At 42.2% G+C, this 18,703-nt stretch overlaps 1 protein-coding gene and 1 non-coding gene across 4 annotated transcripts in view; one reads left to right on the top strand and one right to left on the bottom strand.

The window, feature by feature from the left end:
• Positions 1–18,703, bottom strand: part of HMGXB3 (HMG-box containing 3) — a 52,407-nt gene that overhangs the window by 6,046 nt on the left and 27,658 nt on the right. For all 3 annotated transcript variants that reach the window (XM_010373623.2, XM_030927846.1, XM_030927847.1), the window contains 7 exons: positions 16,123–16,221; positions 14,357–14,506; positions 10,464–10,765; positions 9,860–9,987; positions 6,555–6,686; positions 5,460–5,644; positions 1,424–1,643 (listed from right to left, as the gene is read on the bottom strand). In XM_010373623.2, the coding sequence (XP_010371925.1) occupies positions 1,424–1,643; positions 5,460–5,644; positions 6,555–6,686; positions 9,860–9,987; positions 10,464–10,765; positions 14,357–14,506; positions 16,123–16,221 (1,216 nt within the window). The remainder of the gene's footprint in view (positions 1–1,423; positions 1,644–5,459; positions 5,645–6,554; positions 6,687–9,859; positions 9,988–10,463; positions 10,766–14,356; positions 14,507–16,122; positions 16,222–18,703) is intronic.
• LOC115896720 lies at positions 17,496–17,599 on the top strand. Its single transcript, XR_004056621.1, has one exon. It is a non-coding gene; the product is annotated as a small nucleolar RNA U13 (small nucleolar RNA).

The following is an 18,703-nucleotide window of genomic DNA, read 5'->3' on the forward strand; positions in this document are numbered from 1 at the left end:
ATACCCTGCAGACAGCTACTGAAAAAAACCCTAAAATAAGTCAGCTTTTAATCCAGTCTTCTAAGGTTTTTCAGAACCAAGACCTCAGATGCTTACCATGACTGCAGCAATAAGAGAGCAGTAGCTCTCATTTTAAAAGTGCTCTCTACACAACGTTCCTGAACCTGGCTAGCGCAAGAGAACTAAGTGGGGGCCTTAAAAAAATAATCCCTGGGGGTCGGGTGCAGTGGCTCTCACCTGTAATCCTAGCACTTTGGGAGGCCAAGGCAGGTGGATTACCTGAGGTCAGGAGTTCGAGACCAGACTGACCAATATGGTGAAACCTCGTCTCTTCTAAAAATACAAAAAATTAGCCAGGTGTGGTGGCGTGCGCCTGTAGTCTCAGGAACTTGGGAGGCTGAGACAGGAGAATTGCTTGAACCCGGAAGGCGGAGTTGCAGTGAGCCCAGATCGCACCACTGCACTCCAGCCTGGGTGACAAAGCGGGACTCTGTCTCAAAAAAAAAAAAAAAAAAAAGCCTGGGCCCTTAAAGTATTAATAGGAATATGAGGTTGGACCTCAGTATCTTAATATTAGGAGGCACTGTTTGAGAACCTGCACATCACAACATATTAAGTACTTATGGTATCAATTCAGTGGGTCATTTCCAAAAATTCAAAAATGAAGTAAGATAGAAAATAAAGTGTATCGCACTTGGTAAGGAAAAATACTGTTTTGGGAATGTTTTTTCAATTATACACACGTGCATATGTACGAATATCATTCTGCGTCATGATACAAAATGTATTTCTTACTGAGTTACAGTTAAAGAAGAAGGCTATTGCTCTAACTGTATTAGCTCACTTTATCTTCAGTGATCTAGAAAGTGGATAGCTATTATCACACCCTCTTTGTAAACGAACCAACAGTGGCTTAGGGCAATGATGGGACCTGACAGAGGGTCACACAGCTACTAAGTGGCATAGCTGGGAATCCAACTCAAGCTCTTAGAAACTTATCCTCTTATCCGCTAGTCTAGGGTTTCTCAATGTATAATCCACAAAAGTAGCTGCAAAACCATCTGGGAGGCCTGTTTTGAAGGCAGATTCCTTGGCCTGCCCCTACACTTTCTCAATGAAAATTTCTGGGGATGGAGCCTTATCAGCATTTTTTACAGGAGTTCCCCTACTCAGTGTGTGTATTGCAGAAGAATGACAATGAGCCGTGCTCCCCTGCTATTTAATATGGTGGACCGCTCTTCAACTCTGCACCAGAACTTTAAACTCTAGGGGATTTTGACACGGGCTGTTATTATCTTTCTGAAAGGAGTCCTCCAGTGGGGCCTGGCCCTCTCGCTACCACTGTGCTATCTTGCCATGGACAACGTCCCAGACTCTTGACTGAGCTCTTTTTTGACCCCAGTCAGCCACCAGGTGGCCTTACCAGGTACTGGCTGCACATCCAGGTTTTTGTCTTTCTCAGTGTTGACGACCACAGCTCCTCTCATGAGTGGTGGGAAGAAGGGGGCAATAACGGAGGCATCAAATTTGGTGATAGGGATGCTGGCAGGAAATGCCACCTGCTCAATCACCTCTGTCTCCATCGTGGCCCAAAAGTCCTCCACATTTACCTCATTAGAGCCCAGGAATTCAGGCCAGGTGAACTAGAAGGTCAGGATAAAGAAGGTCAAACTGTGGGAGTCACAGAACATCAACAACACAACAGTCTACCCTGTCATTATACACACAGGGAAACCAAGGCTTGGTGAAGGAAGTCAGACAGCCAGGCCCTGCCAGGGAGCCTTGAATTTCAAGCTCTGTACCCACTTTTGGTTACATTTCTTTCTCTTACACCACAGTACTCTCCCAGACATGAATAGTCCCTAAGTCTCTTCTGTTTCTATAGTTTTGTTCATGTCATTTCCCCTGTCTTACAAAGAAAGGGGAGCTACCATTTGAGTACCTGTTATGTGTCAGAAACTTTGTAATGAACTACTAAAAAACAAGTCTGGGGATGGCTGAGGTGAGTATTTGAGCACCCGAAGCGACAGAACAATCATGTCAACACAGGTCTAGTTCCAAAGCCCAAACCCTTACTCCCGATACCAGGCTGGCAAGAACGAGCAGAATCCTATTGAGTAAAATTCCAGCCATTTTCCAAGGCCCTGTGGATCGCCGACCTCCTCCCACACATTGTCAGCACACAGCTATCTCTTCTACCCAATGCAGCATTTACTTATCTCTTATAGACATCTATTAATAGCGCTTGTGCTACTCAATTTCTCTTCTTGCAATGCCCTCTTATATGGTTCTCAAAACGTGACCCAGATCCTAATACCTCAATCAGAGTTGTATAGGTTACTTATTAGAAATGTAAAAACCTTGGCCACATCTTGAGCTGTATGAACTAAACTCCTAATTTTGCATTTAAAAGTTTCCTTAGAGGAATGGTTCTCAAAGGGTGGTCCCTGGACAAGCAGCAAGAGTATCACCTGGAAACTTGCTAGAAATGCAAATTCTTGGCCCCACTCCAGATCTCCTGAGTCAGAAATCCTGTGGGTGGCACCCAGCAAGCCCTCCACTTTAAAAGGCTGTGAGAACCACTGCCCTGTGTAGTTCTTATACCCACTAAAGTCCAAGAACCACTGCTCCCCATAAAGGCTCCTATCCTCACCTTATTCCTTTGTTCGCCACCTCACAGGGTGCTTAGTGTATGCTCTGTAAACGGCACACCTGGGGGAATGAGGCCAGCTGAGTCTATCCTCTCCACAAGAAGCAAGGGAACAGGAAATGCCAACCCAGTACATCAACTAACCACAGGGTCCTCCTTTATACAACCCCAAGAGAGGGGCTGACAAGTCTCTTCATGGATAACAGCATATTTAAGTTTTGTTCCATAACTTCCTGTTTTAGTTCATAGACTTCAGGATACCCTCTCCCCACATATACCACACTACTCTCCAGAACAAAGTACCTCTATGAAAGAAGTACCTGGTACCACTGAAGGGAAGAGACAAGCAAACTGAGAGTGAAGGGAATGCTACTCCATTCTGGGACAGAGGAGCCTTGATATGGACAGGACAGGTGCCAGGCAGGACTAGGAGATGACACCTTTGCAGGGAGGTGGGCATCTGTCTATTCTTGGAAACCATAAACTTGCTGTGGCCAGATATGATCAGAAAAACCAGAACTCGGAGTCCTAGGAGGTACTGGTGAGAATGGCAGTGCTTAGGGTGCAGACTCCACAGTCAGTGGCTGAGAAAGAAGAAGGGCAATCTCAGCCCCACCCCTCTCTGCTTGGTGAGCTTGGGCAAGGCCCCTGGGCTTTAGAGCCTATGTCTCTGAAAACCTCATGGGGTTGTAGGGAAAATTAAGTCATATAGTAAAGCACTTAGCACAGATTAAGAACTTGGCATAGTAATAAAATGCTCAATAAATCTTAGCTACATTATTATTATTATTATTATTATTATTATTATTATTTTGAGATGGAGTCTCGCTCTGTCCCCCAGGCTGGAGTGCAGTGGCCAGATCTCAGCTCACTGCAAGCTCCGCCTCCCGGATTCACGCCATTCTCCTGCCTCAGCCTCCCAAGTAGCTGGGATTACAGGCGCCCGCCACCTCGCCTGGCTAGTTTTTTGTATTTTTTAGTAGAGACGGGGTTTCACCGGGTTAGCCAGGATGGTCTCGATCTCCTGACCTCGTGATCCACCCGTCTTGGCCTCCCAAAGTGCTGGGATTACAGGCTTGAGCCACCGCGCCCGGCCTACATTATTATTATTACTACTAGGCAAGTACATTTGAGTCAATCTGGAAACAGCCTCTAGATGAGACAACACACACAAAATGGTTTAGCTGCCTGGTTTTTTCACTGGGAAGAAAAAGACAGGACTATGCATTCAACCCTTAATATGTCTAGTGGTCCAGTCAAAATATACCAAAGCTGTTCTCTACAGGTTCTGCACCTGCCTGATCAGTGAACACATGAGATGCCAAGTCCAGTAAGTACCTGAAGGTCAGCTCATGTCCCAGGCTCTTGTTTACTACGGTAGAGTTCAGAGATGGAAACCTTACACTCCAATGCAACTACTGGCATACCCAAGGGGCAGTCCCTGCCTGTGAGTGTAGACCAGAACTCATGGCATGATCACAGGGAAAAGTAATCTAAGGGATTTTTTTTTTAAACCCTAAAGAAGGCTAAGGAAGACTTCCTACTATTCTGTTTGCTATGAGTTTTATCATAAATATGGGTGTAGAATCACACTGGAAAACCTTTTTTTTCTCCCCATACATTTAATGAAATTATCATATAGGGTTTCTCCTTTAATCAGTTAAGTAGTGAATTACATTAACATATTTTCTACTGTTGAAACAACCTTGCTTTCCTGTGATAAACTTTGTCATGATGCATTACTTTATTCATTAGATCTGATTTGCTATTATTTTATTCAGACTTTCATTTATATTCATGAGTACACTCAGCCCCAGTTTCTTCTCTTACATCAAATGTCTGATTTTGTTTCCAAAGTTATACAGCCTTATATGAGTTGGGGAAATACATCTACTTTTGTTATTTGCCTATGTTTGGAATAACATTTCTTGGATATTTGTTATAATTAATCTATGAAGCCATCTGAATTTGGTGTTATTATTGTGTGAAAATTTTTCAGTTCAGAACCTAAGTCGGCTCAGGTCACTCTTTTCCTCCAACCCCTTCAGTGGCTCTCCCATTTCACTCTGTGTAAGTCCTTAAAATAGCCCATGTTACCCTACATAGCGTTGGCCTCTTGCACCGTCTGGACCTCATATACCCCACCACTCCCTCCCTCCCTCCCACACTCTGAAGTACACCACCGGTCTCCTTGCTGGTCTTCAATCATGCCCAGCAAGCCCACCTCAGACCCTGTTCTTTCTGTTCCTTCTGCCTGGAATATTCCTCCACAAAGCCACATGGGTTTCAGATCTCTACTCAAATGCTACTGTATCAGACAGGCCTTCCCCACTGACTGCCCTCTATAAAATACAAATGCCCTTTCCCATGACACTGCTCTCTCTTCCTTACCCAGCTTTACTGTGCTTCATAGCACTCACTACTCCTGGACAGATATTTGTTTCCTGTGTCCCCCAAACCAGAAAGTGAGCTCCATGAGGACAGAAACTTTGTTTTGTGTGTTTTTTTTTTAACTACTATCTCTCAGGTGTTTAAAACATGCATTTAGTTTATGTTCAATATATTTATTATATATATTTTTTGATACTTACTCACTGGATACATTTTTCAAGTGAGTAACTGAATAAACAAATGACTCTATTTCCATCTGGCATTCCCTAAACGAAATCTTGGGCTGTGGGAGGAAAAAGTCACTTGCCTCACCTAGACAGGACTGGAGCTATCCACCCGCTGGGGATATCATGTAGGAAGGGAGCTGCCAAAATGAGAGAATGCCGCAGGTCCCTCATGTTGGCTAAGAGGCACTTACCTCCACACTCTTCAATGCTAGCACATTCTCTTCACTCCTCTGGGCCAGTTCCACTTTGGGGGCCACACCACAGATGCCACAGATCATGTCATTGTAGTCTCGGACAGTGAGGCACTCAAAGGCCCAATAGCCATTGCACAACAGCTCCTGCAGCTGGCTCAGCTCCTCCGAGGTCAGAGTCCTCTCTGGAAGAAGAGCAAGCACACTGAGAAGGGCACAGAAAAAAGACACTGAAGCCACTAGGGATGAGCCAGTGGGTAGCAAGTAGAGCAATTCTGCCCCATTGATTCACCTCAAAGAACACTTCAGTGTACTAACTACCCTGAGGGTCAGGGATCTGGCCTGCAAGTGCTCAGGTGGCAACCCAAAGGGCAATTCCCACTGGAGTGATAGCTGCCTTGTACTAAGTACTAGATGCTGTGCTGAAAGATTTGACTATGTTATCTCATTAATTCTCACACGAATTTAATTATTTATGAACCAGGAGCTACTATCCTCATTTTATAGCTGGAGAAACAGAGGCACAAGAATAACTTGCTCAAAATCACACTGCAACTAAGTGGCAGAGCCAAGACTGAAACACAGGACCATGTAACTCTAGCACCTATGCTCTATTCCATCTGTTCTCACAGCAGGTAAGGCAGAGGGGGACTGCAGCCTATAGGAGAGGGACGGGAAAAGCACAAATAGGACTAAAGAGGGCATGAAGGAAAAAATTTCTAGACAGAAAAGACGGTTCTCACTCTCAGGTCTTGGCATGAGACTTGAGACTGGAAGCAGACATCCAGGAGCTGTGGTCAGAATGAGTCTAACATGCAATGGGGCCAAGTCTCCCTATGACCAAAGGAGGTACTTGTAGAAGTCACTGGTAAACTCTTGCTAAGGGTCTCTGGATGCACAGAAAGACTCATGCTTTCCAAAATTGTTTGGCATTTGTAAAATTCAAAAGGAAGAGTGTATTCAGAAGTCAAGAATGTCTCCTTTTCAAAATAATCAGACTCTTCTTCAAAACAAGTCTTTTAACCAAAGACGATCACTGAAAATTCCCAGGGAGCTTAGGACTAACCTTGAGAAAGGGAAGAAAACAACTTTTACCTATCTGCTCCTGCACCGACTTTAGAACAACACTGACAGACACTCTGGGGTCCTCTCCGAGCTTGATCTGGTTTCTGATTGCAAAAAGCAAGTCCAGGCTTACCAGCAGCTTGTTCCCCACATTAAACAGACCTGCAGGTTAAGAAGAGGCAACAAGGAAATTAACGTATCATACACAATGGCAAAGAATAGAATACACACCAGCAGGGTGCAGTGGTGCGTGCCTGTAGTTGCAGGCACTTGGGAGGATGAGGCGGGAGGATCGCTTGAGCCCAAGAGTTGTAGACCAGCTTGGGTAACACAGTGAGAGACTCCATATCAAAAAAACAAAACAGGCCAGGTATGGCCTGTAATCTCATGCCTGTAGTCTCAGCACTTTGGGAGGCCAAGGTGGGAGGATTGCTTGAGCCCAGGAGTTCAAGACCAGCCTGGGCAACATAGCAAAGCCCCATCTCTATTTTATTCAAGTTATATATTTCAAAAAGGGAAAACAAAAACCCCACAACTAAATGCCCATCAATAGGGAAAGGTTAATTAAATTGTGGTGCATTCATAAAATAGAAAGCATTAAAAAGAATAAAGTATTCCAACACGGAATCCATTTTTTTAAAAAGAAGTAGATCTACCTGTTCTGACACAAAGCTGCCTACAATACATCATTAAACAACAACAACAGAATGAAATAGTACATATAGTAGATCCTTTTCCCCCCCAGTAAAGAAAAAGAAACACTTTCCTCCCACCCAGCTCAGTCCTCAGGACCAAAGGTCCTTTACCCCTCACACAACTGCACCTGGGGAAAGGCCAGGAGCATCCTTTAGCTCATGAATGTGTAAGGGTACGTGTAACAAAGGTTATGAAATCATTCCAACACCAAATCCTGAAATGAATGAATCTGAGGAATTTAAGTGCAGCCAATTTAAGACAAATAAAAGTGGGTGATTTTGTATGTGCACAAAATATAATGCACTAATTTGCACAAAAGCAAATTTTGGAATACGTGTTCCCAGCGAAGAAGGGTATGGAGAAGTACAAAGGCTGAAATCGTAAGAGACAGCAAAGCTCTGGTCCCATAAAATTTTTTTTAAAAAAGCAAAAGAGTCATGATGCCCCCAGAAATCACCAAGTACAAATGTAAAAGACAACTGATACCACATTCTGACAGGCTAGAGGTAAAATTGAATAAACAGAGTGATAAACTCAGAGAAAACTGTCAAGAAAAGCCCAAAAGAAGAATGAAAACACTCACAAAAGAAATTTACTATAGAAAAAAACCCATAAAGGATCATAAAAAGGACATATAGTCTACCTAGCACAAAGAAATACAACAAATTAACAGGTTATATACAAGTTTTTACCTATAAAATTGACAAAAAAATTATAATACTTATCTACAAAAACAAAGTCAACAGACAAACTTAATTGTATTTCTATACTAGCAATGAATAGCTGGAAACTGAACCATGTCATTTAAGACTGAAAAAAAAAGTAAAATACTTACATGTAAGTCTAACAAAATATGTGCAGGACCTATATGCTGAAACTAGAAAAACTGATAACCTATTAAAATGGAGAGAAAGACTATGGACTAGAAGATTCAACATTTTTAGGCTGTCAAAATTTCCCAAATTGATATGTACAGATTGAACACAATCCAATTAAAATTCAAGCAGGACTTTGTAGATATTGACAAGCTGACTCTACAATTTATATGGAGACATACGTATTAGAATGGCTGAAAAACAAAAACAGATAATGCTGAGTGCTGGCATGCAGAGCAAACTGTAACTTTTACCCATTGTGGGAAGGAATGCAAAATGGTACAGCCACTTTGGTAATGCTGTTTTCTTATAAAATTAAACACACATTTACCATATGACCCAGCAATCTGATTCTTAGGTATTTACCCAAGAGAAATGAAGACTTAGGTTTCATTTCATATTGGTACACAAATATTTGCAGCAGCTCTATTCATAACTGCCAAACACTGGTAGCAAACCAAATATCCTCCCATGGGGAACAGATAAACAACCTGCTGTACATCGACACAACAGACAACTACTCCACAATAAAAAGGAACAAACCACTGATAAAGACAACATGGATGACTCTCAAAGGATTAGCTTACTGAAAGAAGCCAGACTTAAAAGGCTACGTGCTATAATTGTGTTTACATGACATTCTGGGAAAGAGAACACTATATGGATAAAGATGAGATCAAACGGTTACCAGAGGTTGGGGGAGGGGGTGGGTTTAAATACAAAGGAACAGTAGAAGAGAATGTTTTGGGTGATAGACCTGTTCTAGATATTGATTGTGAAGGCAGTTACGCCACTTAGTATATCTGTCAGAAATGACGGAACTGGGAGCAACACACTTAACTACATGTAAATTTTAAAATACATGTTGATTAAATAAATATATAATCCTGAGTACTGGCCTAGATAGACTATAGGGTAATAGGCACTCTTGTTAACTGTTGGCAAGAGCATAAAATAGTACAAATTCAATCTAAGAATATAAGACATTAAAAACACAAATTCAAAATAAAGCACCATTAAGTTCTAAGACAAAGAGAATACATCACAAATATGCTTTCATCTTTAGCACTCAGTTCTACAAACAAAATATAGGATTCAACCAAAAATGGTGAGTGTTCCATAAATGCCTGATGTTGATGAATAATAGGGTAGGAAAGGGTAAATGTGGGGCAATTCCACTTCTGAGTATTTGTCCAAAAGATAAATTAGGGCTGTACACAAAGACTGAATCACAAAAGTGTAAAATGGAGCACCATACATCCCTTTAAAAATGGTCAGGTACTTCTCTACTTGCTGGCACAGGAAGATGCCCATGATGTACCCCTAAATTTAAAAAGCACATTCCAAAACAACACCTAGCACAACCGCACTTTTGTTCAAAGAAAGACTATAAACCTATAAATCCTGTAATTTCTTGTATTCTGCACAGATGAATAAACATTTCTGGAAGATTGAGAACACTGGTAAGTGTTTATCTCATGGCAGTAGGAATGCTCTTGATTTTTTGTTTCCTCTTTTTATTTGTCTGCATTTTCCAGCCCGTCCACAATGAAGATGTTATTTTAAAGATCCCAGTTAAGAGCTTCAACACTTGAGAGGTAAAAGTCATCTTCTGGGACTAAGACATTTAGGAAGAAGATTCCCCCTTCCTCAGAAACCCCATCTGAGAAGGTCCAGTCTTCAAAGAGCCCAAGGTCTCATCCAAAAAGGCAGTTTCCAAGCCTGCTTTGGGATTCTCTGAGGGAAAAGAAGGTTGGCACCCACCTGTGTAGATGTCTATGAAGCTGTGCAGGGCCAGACAATGGGGGTTCAGACACATCTTCACCTGGGCAGTCACTGTCTGCAGACGGCTGGCTGTCAGCAGCCAGCACTCCTGGGGCCCAGCCAGAGAGCTAGTACCAGAAACATCACCAACAAAAAAAAAAGAAGGGAAAGAGACTTCCTTATGTTGTTGCAAGGCTCAGTGATCAATGGCAAATTCTCATTTGCTGGAGCTTAGGATTTTCTAGGTTTTCTGGTAGGTATTTCCACCTTGTTGGAATCTGTGGAATCATCCCCTACAATTAATGTAACTCTGAATTTATTACGCAGTTTAACCAATCCCAATGAACTCCCAAACCTAAACATTGTGTGGGGCAGTCCAGATGTAAACTAAATCCTAAGCTGGTGATAAATTTCAGGCATTTCAACAGAAATTATAATTACCAATTATCACTTTACTTTTAGCAATCAGAAAGGTAAAGGAAGCCTAGAAACGGCAGAAAATAGTATCTTCACAGTTACAGCTTTAATATAAGTTTTCTGAAGAAAGGAGCAATATGAGCCAACTGGGATGAGGCAGCTAGGGGCAGAGTTAAGGGGTGCTTACTTTTGTCCCCCTTTGAATAATGGGCTGCTACAGAGAAGGCACTGCGTGGACGGAGACTCATAATAATTCGACCAAGAGGTTTGCTCGATGGTGACTGTCTCCTCACTCACGTTGGACAAGATAAGTCGAGAGCTGTTGAGTTCATGAATCAAGGCGAAGACCTCAGCCAGCTCTGACTCATTCTCAGGAATCTGCAGGACTTTGCGCAGCAGCTGCAGTGTGGACTGGCGCTGGATCTCCCTCTGGGCTGTGCTCAGGGGCTCTGTGGCATTCAGTACATCTGGGAGTGGTGAGCTCACCTCCTGAGAAGAGAGTGGATTGATCACCAAGCACTCAGAGCAGAAAGAGCCAGCTTCAGGCTAAAATAATAAGTCTGGGAGCAGCAGACAGACAGGGCCCATGATTGACAGGTGGGAAACCTAGGTTCCTAACCAGCTCAGCTAATAACTCACTGTGTAACTAAAGGCTAGTTATTTTTCTCTGTGGGGCTCAGTTTCTCTACAGGTTGAGCACCCAAATCCAAAATGCTCTGAAATCTGAAACTTTTTGATCACTGAGACAACATTCAAGGGATATGCTTATTAGACATCTGAGATTTCGAATTACTGGATTAGGGATGTTCAAGCAGTATGTATTCTGCAAATATTGCAAATAATGAAATAATTCAAAAACACTTCTGGTATTAAGGACTTCAGATAAGGGATATTCAACCCGCATCAGTAAACAAAAGGATTATATACAACTCTTGGTAATGGATTCAACACTTAGCTCTCATTCATCAGGTATGGGGTTTAGAGGATAACAGACCCAGGTTTCAGTTCTGGATATGCCACTTAACAGCTGTATATGTGGGACCCAAGGCAATTTACTTAATCTTTCTGAGTCTCAATTTCCTCATCTGTGAAATGAGGCATGAAAATAGTAATCTCCTAGAGCTATAACACAGTTTAAATAAGACATTATAAGTAAAGCACTTAGCACACAATGCCTATGGTGCAATGAAGGCTCTATGAATGATAGTTTTGATATATAAACAAGTATCTGCACTGCTTAAAGTTATGTGTCTTCAATTCTCAGTGGCTTCTGGGTACAAGGTAATTTCATATACCAGTCAGAGGCTTCTAGGAACAATGTTCTGAAATACTCATTAAAAATAGGTCTTTCTCCAGCAGGTCTCTCTTCAATGGAGCTCCACCCTGATCCTTTTTGCCAAGGCAGCATAAATCACTCCCCGCTTTGTGTTCTCTGAGTGCACCCCTTGACTGCAGAATTCATTATCTGATAGCTGCTAAACCACTGCCCTCCCCGCTTCAGTAAGGGTGGAATTCTGCTTATTTACTGATTCCCAACCAGCATGACACCTGAGACACACACAAGATACTGATTCGTATCTGATGGACATATTATACATGGTTCTGTAGAAGTTAAATGCTTAATGCTATAGTCTGGATGTTTACCCTCTCCAAATCTCATGCTGAAACGTGACCCCAACGTTGGAGGCAGGTCCTAAAGGGAGGTATTTGGGTCAGGAGGACAGATCCCTCATGAGTAGATTAACGTGGGGCAGGGGCAAGGGAGGTGGTGAATGAGTTTTGCTTCCTCTTTCTGTCTGTGATCTCTGTGCATGCCAGCTCCCCTTGCCTTCCACCACGAGTGGAAGCAGTCTGAGGCCCTCATCAGAAAAAGATGTTGGTGCTATGCTTCTTGTACAGACTGCCAAATTATGAGCCACATAAACTTCTTTTCTTTATAAATTGCCTAGCCTCAGGTATTCTTTTATAGCAACACAAAACAGACTAGGACACTTAATAACAAGGAGCTTTTTATTAACTCTGCATACCTATGACAATTTTCATCTGTAATAGTTTGGTTATCTTTCTCTCCCACTAGACTGTAAGCTGCTCAAGGAAAAGGGCCACATCCTATTCATCTCTGAAAGCCTGGCCCATAGCAGGCATTCAATATATGCTGGCTGAGAGAATTAATTAATTAATGGCTACAGAAGAGCTGACTAACAGTAGAATGAGCTGCCCCGAGAGGCTGTGTGTTCTCAGTCATGACTATGAAACCATAGCTGGAAGACCACTTGGCAGGAATACTGTCCTGTGACTCTAGCCAGAGATGAAGGATAGAAAGGACTGAAGACCATTCCAGCTCAGAGATGTGAAAACATTTGGCCACCAGGGGACTCCAAATGACAACACATAAGAAGGTACCTGTGGTTTTCACCAGTGCTTTATTTTGTGGAAAGCAATAATTACATTGTATTTCTCCAAACTTTAGGAGATTGGAAAGTGATGGAGGGTCTGCAGAGGTGGGTCTTGGGGGTGGGCAGCTCTCAGTTAACCAAATACAGAGGGATATAAGTTTTAAGAGTGGGATTTGAAATTGGCAAGAGGTCCCTAGATAATTTCCTATATCACTTGAAAAGTTAAGTCACTCCATCATCCTAGATCTAGAGAGTAACATCCACTTCCACTGCAAACCGCACAAATAGCTACAATGAACTGGAAGAAGAAAGGAATGCTCAGAGCTTCTACCTACACAGAACTCAATTCTATCTCCTAATTACAGAGAGACACACTTTGTATATATAAGCTCCAGGGTTAGAAGGTGCAGGAAAAACAGACATACCTGGGCTAGGAGAGATTGTGGTCTCATAGGGAGTTAAGAAAAGCAGTCAATATGGGGTGTGATCAGTGCTATGGCAAGAGGAGCACATTAAAACTCATTGAAAATCTGGGAAGAAAGCTTACTTCCAGCAGTAGGCATCCAGTGGAGCAAGAGAATCTGATGAAAGCTACGGACCCATTTTGCATGCAATTTCAGGGATTTATAAACTCCTTGAAGCTCAATTCTCAGTCTTCTCTAAGGCTCCTGGCTCTGACAGTAAAATGCCCAGATCTAATCTACCTTGCCCACCTTATTTTACCAATGGAGAAACTAAAGCTCGGGAGAGGGAAGCTTCCAACTCAGGGTCACTCCCAGCCCCAGTGTTTTTCCCACCAAGTCATTAGTGCCCACATACTTTGGTTCCACTTTCCTTTCTCACATTTTCACTCACACTTATCCTTAAGTATGGCATGCCTTCCCCTTCTATCCAAAACCTGCCTGTCTTTTAAGGTCCAGACTTGATTTGGAGTGACCAGGCTCCATCTCAGGTCCTCACCTGTTTGTTCTATGTGCCATCCCTTCTTTCCCCAAGGCAGATCAGTGACATTTCTCTTCTTACCCTTATTTTAAGTCATTCCATTTGCTGCCTCAAGTGCAATCGTTTTCTGTTCACTTTAAAAAACTCATACGGAAATTCTGAGGACCTCTGAAAATGCCCGTTTTTCCTGGTAACAGTAATAATAGCAGCCCTAAGGAGCCAAGTGGAATGTATTTTACTATCCAAGTACTTTGGCCCAACTTGAGAGAGGAGGTTTGCCTAGACTGCTAGAAATAAAGCTTTGATCAGCTAAAAGCTTTCCAAGGAACCTAAGAAAGCAGCGGTGCCCTAATCTACAAAGTCTTAGCTTTGGCATTCTCTATTTACCAAAACAGTAAATCAACTTACAGGTCTAGTATCAGGCCTCAGAGGTAAGAGGATGCAACCCTTTCGTCCCTCTCCTTTGACTCCTACTTAAGGCCTGTGCTGTATCATTCTCTTCAGTGAATGAACTCTTGGTTCTCAGAGATCAAGATACCTAATCAACCCCTTCACCCTGGCAATGGGGACAAGGAGGCTCGGAGAAAAGGCGGCACTTGCTCAGGTTCAGAACCCACAATCTGGTTCCAGTTTGGATGCTCTAATACCACCGTGTACTTTAAAATCCTCTTATTTCTACTAAGACAGGTTCACTAACAGAGCCCAGAACAGGCCAGGGGATGTGTTTGGGGAAGGAACTCACGATAGCCTTGGTGTTTTTCTCAGTCCGGTCTTTGGCAAGGTTAAAACCACAGCTGGGACAAATCCGAGGTTTGTGCCTGTTGGTGTAGACATAGCTACAAGAGGGATTCTTGCACTTTCCCCGGCCTCTTGATGTAGCCAGGCCCAAATCCTAAAAAAGTAAGACCAATGTTCAATTCTACAAAAATTAAGTTAAACCTGGGCAGAGCTCAGAACCAGAATGAGCAGCTGCCAGTAAATCAGAGAAGAGAGTGGCAACTGCAAACTAGATTCAGCCTAACTTCAAGGGCCTTAACCTTTTTTCTGCAGTTAACCCTTTTACTTTTAATACAAGCTGTAAATTTTTGGCAAATCCAGTCCAGTCCTTCCCTATCTGTGAAACAAGAGAGTTGACTCTCAATGGTCAGAAACTCAAATGCCTTCAGGGTCCAGGCAGTTGGTGGAGTGAAGCAGGTCTGTTTTAACAAAGAGGGCTACAGACTGGTGAACTAAAGAGTTCAAGCCCTGCCTGAAGACAAACTGTGACTTATGGACTATTAAAGCTCAAAGCTCTAGCATCTAAGCTCCCATGACAAGTTACTAACTAATCAGCAGAAGAGAGGGTCTACTCAGGGGTAGTTCCCCACAAATGGTAAATCTCGTTGCCTCCTGTAGCCAAAGGGAGTGGAGAGTGAAGGCATGGAGAAGGTAGTGATTATATTTAGGTCACGGGAAAAAGAAATCTGAGCACTACTCCAGGGTAAGTGACACATTCTCCTTAGGGATCTGGTCAGAGCAGACATTAACCCATCATACCGTGCTGTCTTGTTTGCTACTGAATCCCCAGCACAGAGCTTGGCACAGAATATGTGCTCAATAAATATTTTTTGAACAAATGAATGACCCTTTCTGAACCTGTCTGCCATTATGAGGCAAGAATTTTTAAAAATCTAGCTGTTCTCTCAAAATCTGTTCATCTTAATCAAATCAGCTAGAGAAACTGCCAAAAGACATCTGGCTGGTTGATACTTTAAGCATCAACAGAATTAGAGAATATTGAGAGTGACAGATGCCCCAAAGATGTCCAAACCAATGCAGCATTTTACAGACAGTGAAACTGAGGACCACAGAAGGAAAGAATCTTGCCCAGGGGCATACGGCATGCTAGCAGCAGAGCCAGAACTCCTTTTGGACCAGGTCTCTCAGCTGTCTAGCATTTACTTCCCTGCTCTATGCTGCCTGCCCTACAAAAGGGTGATCCCAATGTCACACATTTGTCCTAGGATGTTAATATGTTTTATGTTAAAAAATAAAGGGAAAACCCCTGTGGGAAACACTAGGCTAAACAAAATAAGCTGCTTTACTAAAGTACTTCTCTATTTTACTTTAAGATAGTAGTGTTGAACTGGACTCTGTTTTAAGGAGAAAAAGGCAACATCACCTAAACGTAACTGTGGAACACCCTTTCTAAGCTAAAAGGTTCTAAGACTGCTAAACGTTAAATCTGGACTGGATTCTCATTTCTGGCAGCTCTCAATAAAAACACACTAATCTCAGCTGTCCTACACTTTATAAATCTCACCTGGAAAGAGACCAAAACAACCCAGCAGATTCATCCAGTAGCTATCATTTGCATCAGGGATGGGATCTTCAGCATTAACAATCTATACCTGACCGCGTTCTCCCTCCCAGCTACCACCACCCTCTTCCCGAGCCTCCTACTGACCTTCAACCACAAAATCAAGACAACCTCCATGTCAACCCACCACCACCTAGCTGCATACTTACCAACGTGACAGTGCAGCTGTACTTATATGGAGGAAACATATCAGGCTTGACCTCCACAACTTTCACCTGAGAAGTCCTGTTGGATGGGCCACTTGGTAGCTGTGGATCAGAACAAATTGTTTAGCGCTTCTGAACCTTAGCCAAACTCCTGAGGTCCCATGTCCTGAAACAACTTGAGGGAATGCTTTCCCAGGGAATTTGTAGAGCTATTCTCCAAATGAGCCCTCTGGACTGCCAGCTGGCAGTCACCAGTCCACCAAAGGCTGAGTGTCATGTTCAAGTCCAGGGCTTGCCACAGGCTTCTGTGCAATTTCTAATACCATGTATTAGAAACACCATGAATCAGATTTGCAACTACTATTGAGTTATAAAAGCACATAAGAGCTTTTATACATACAAATACATGGTTGAACAACTTTGCATAGAAAGATGTCTGAAAGACTATTCACTAAAATGTCACAGGGTAAGAGGACAATCATAGTTGTTTCTCCCTCTTTACCACTATCTACAAAATTTTCTTTCTTTTTTTTTTTTTTTTTGTAGCGATGTGGGTCTCACTATGTTGCCCAGGCTGGTCTTGAACTGCTGGACTCAAGCAATCCTCCCCCCTCAGCCTCCCAAAGTGCTGGGATTAGAGGCATGAGCCTCAAATGTTTTATAAGGAATGTATATTTTACTTATATAGCTAAAAAAAGAAAAGATAAAGCAAACAAAATTAAAATTATTCTATAATAATGAATTTAAGTTGATTTTCAGAGTACCTGTTTACTGGTTTAAGACTAGTAAAAGAGTTTGTGGCTTTTAACAAATACCCAATGTCACCAATCAAAAGGAAACTATTTACAGAGAAGACTGGGGTTGACCCAAGTAAGAGAGTGTACATGAAGGAATCTAGGGGCTGGAAATCTATAAAACTACCGACACTAACCAGATACCTTCCTTCTACACCGCAAGATCCCACATACACCCAGAGCTGCCATATCTGTGTGGAAAATAAAATAATTCTCAAAGTAAAAGCCAGTTGATATTCCTGTCAGGGCAAATGTAAAACTGTTAAAGAAAGGCAGTTAACTGACAAAGAACACATGACAAGGAAGATGGCAGACCCGTTTTCCTATTCCAACCTGGTCCATGACACAGTTTGCAAACTACAGGCCACAATCCAATGAGGGGTCATAACATTAATTTAATGGGTTGAAACTAGCATTTTGCAAATACGAATGAGAAAAAAACAAAGTGACTGCATATAGTAAGGGCACAGCTTCATTAAACCTTTAGTATATATGTTTACTGGGCAGTAATATAAAAATATGCCTGTTACTGAGGGTCATGATTAAAAGCTTGAAAAATGCTAGCTAAGGACATTTTGATAGATCCTTTTATAGCTCACAAGTATGACGATCTGGTATTCACACACATGGGTGAGATGTGCCTCCCTCAAACCTCATTATAATGTTAGCACATTACCCATTTGACATGGAACAAAAAAAAAAACTTGATAATTATTCTACCTACATACAGCTAAAAACAAACAAATCCCACTAATCCATGGAATCTGGACACCCAGAAAATTTTTAATATCTGTATCACTAAATGAAGTGAAAATATAAGCCACAAACTAGTATATGGAGTAAGTTTCTGATTTTTAAAAAATTGTATTAAAAAATAAACACACACAAATTCAGGAAAAGACCTGAAAGCATATGGGATGGTCATTCTGGGTGGCAGGATCATAAGGGACTTTTCTTTCTCCTTTACCTGAATTTTCTTTATTTTCTACAATCATGCATTCATTTTTAAAAGGAAGCTAAAGAGACATGACAACTAAATGTTAATATCTGATCCTAGACTGGATCTTAGACTGGAGAAAAATATGCCATGTAAAGGAACTGTCCTAGAATGGGAGAGGCTTTAAAAATATACAATAAAACAAACAAGACACTGGGTGAGGTGGCTAATGCCTGTAATCCCAGTACTTTGGGAGGCCAAGGAGGGAGAATTGCTTAAGGCCAGGAGTTTGAGATCAGCCTGGGCAACACAGCAAGAGACCCCATCTCTACAAAAAAAAATTTAAAAATTAGCTTGGTATGGTGGTGCCTGCCTGTGTACCCAGCTACTCAGGAGGCTGAGTTGGGAGGATTCCTTGAGCCTAGGAGTTCGAGGCAGTAGTGAGCTATGATTGCACCACTGCACTCCGGCCTGGGCAACACAGCAAGACCTTGTTTCTGGGGGGGAAAAAAAAAAAAAATATATATATATATATATATATATATATATATACACACACACACACACACATATATATATAAAATTTGGGTCTGTGAAAAGAAAATAAATTGTGGGGCCCCCACATCACTAAGCTACAGGGAAAAGTCAAGCTGGGAACTGCTTAGTGACAACCTGCCTCCCATTCTATTCAAAGTCACCCTCTGCTCACTGAGATAAATGCGTATCTGACTGCATCCTTTGGAGAGGCTAATCAGAAACTCAGAAGGATGCGACCACTTGTGTCTTATCTACCTACGACCTAGAAGGCCCCTCCCTGCTTTGAGTCTTCCTGCCTTTGCTTCAAGTTGTCCCG

The sequence above is a fragment of the Rhinopithecus roxellana genome, chromosome 3 (genome assembly GCF_007565055.1).
Source record: "Rhinopithecus roxellana isolate Shanxi Qingling chromosome 3, ASM756505v1, whole genome shotgun sequence".
Classification (NCBI taxonomy): domain Eukaryota; kingdom Metazoa; phylum Chordata; class Mammalia; order Primates; family Cercopithecidae; genus Rhinopithecus; species Rhinopithecus roxellana.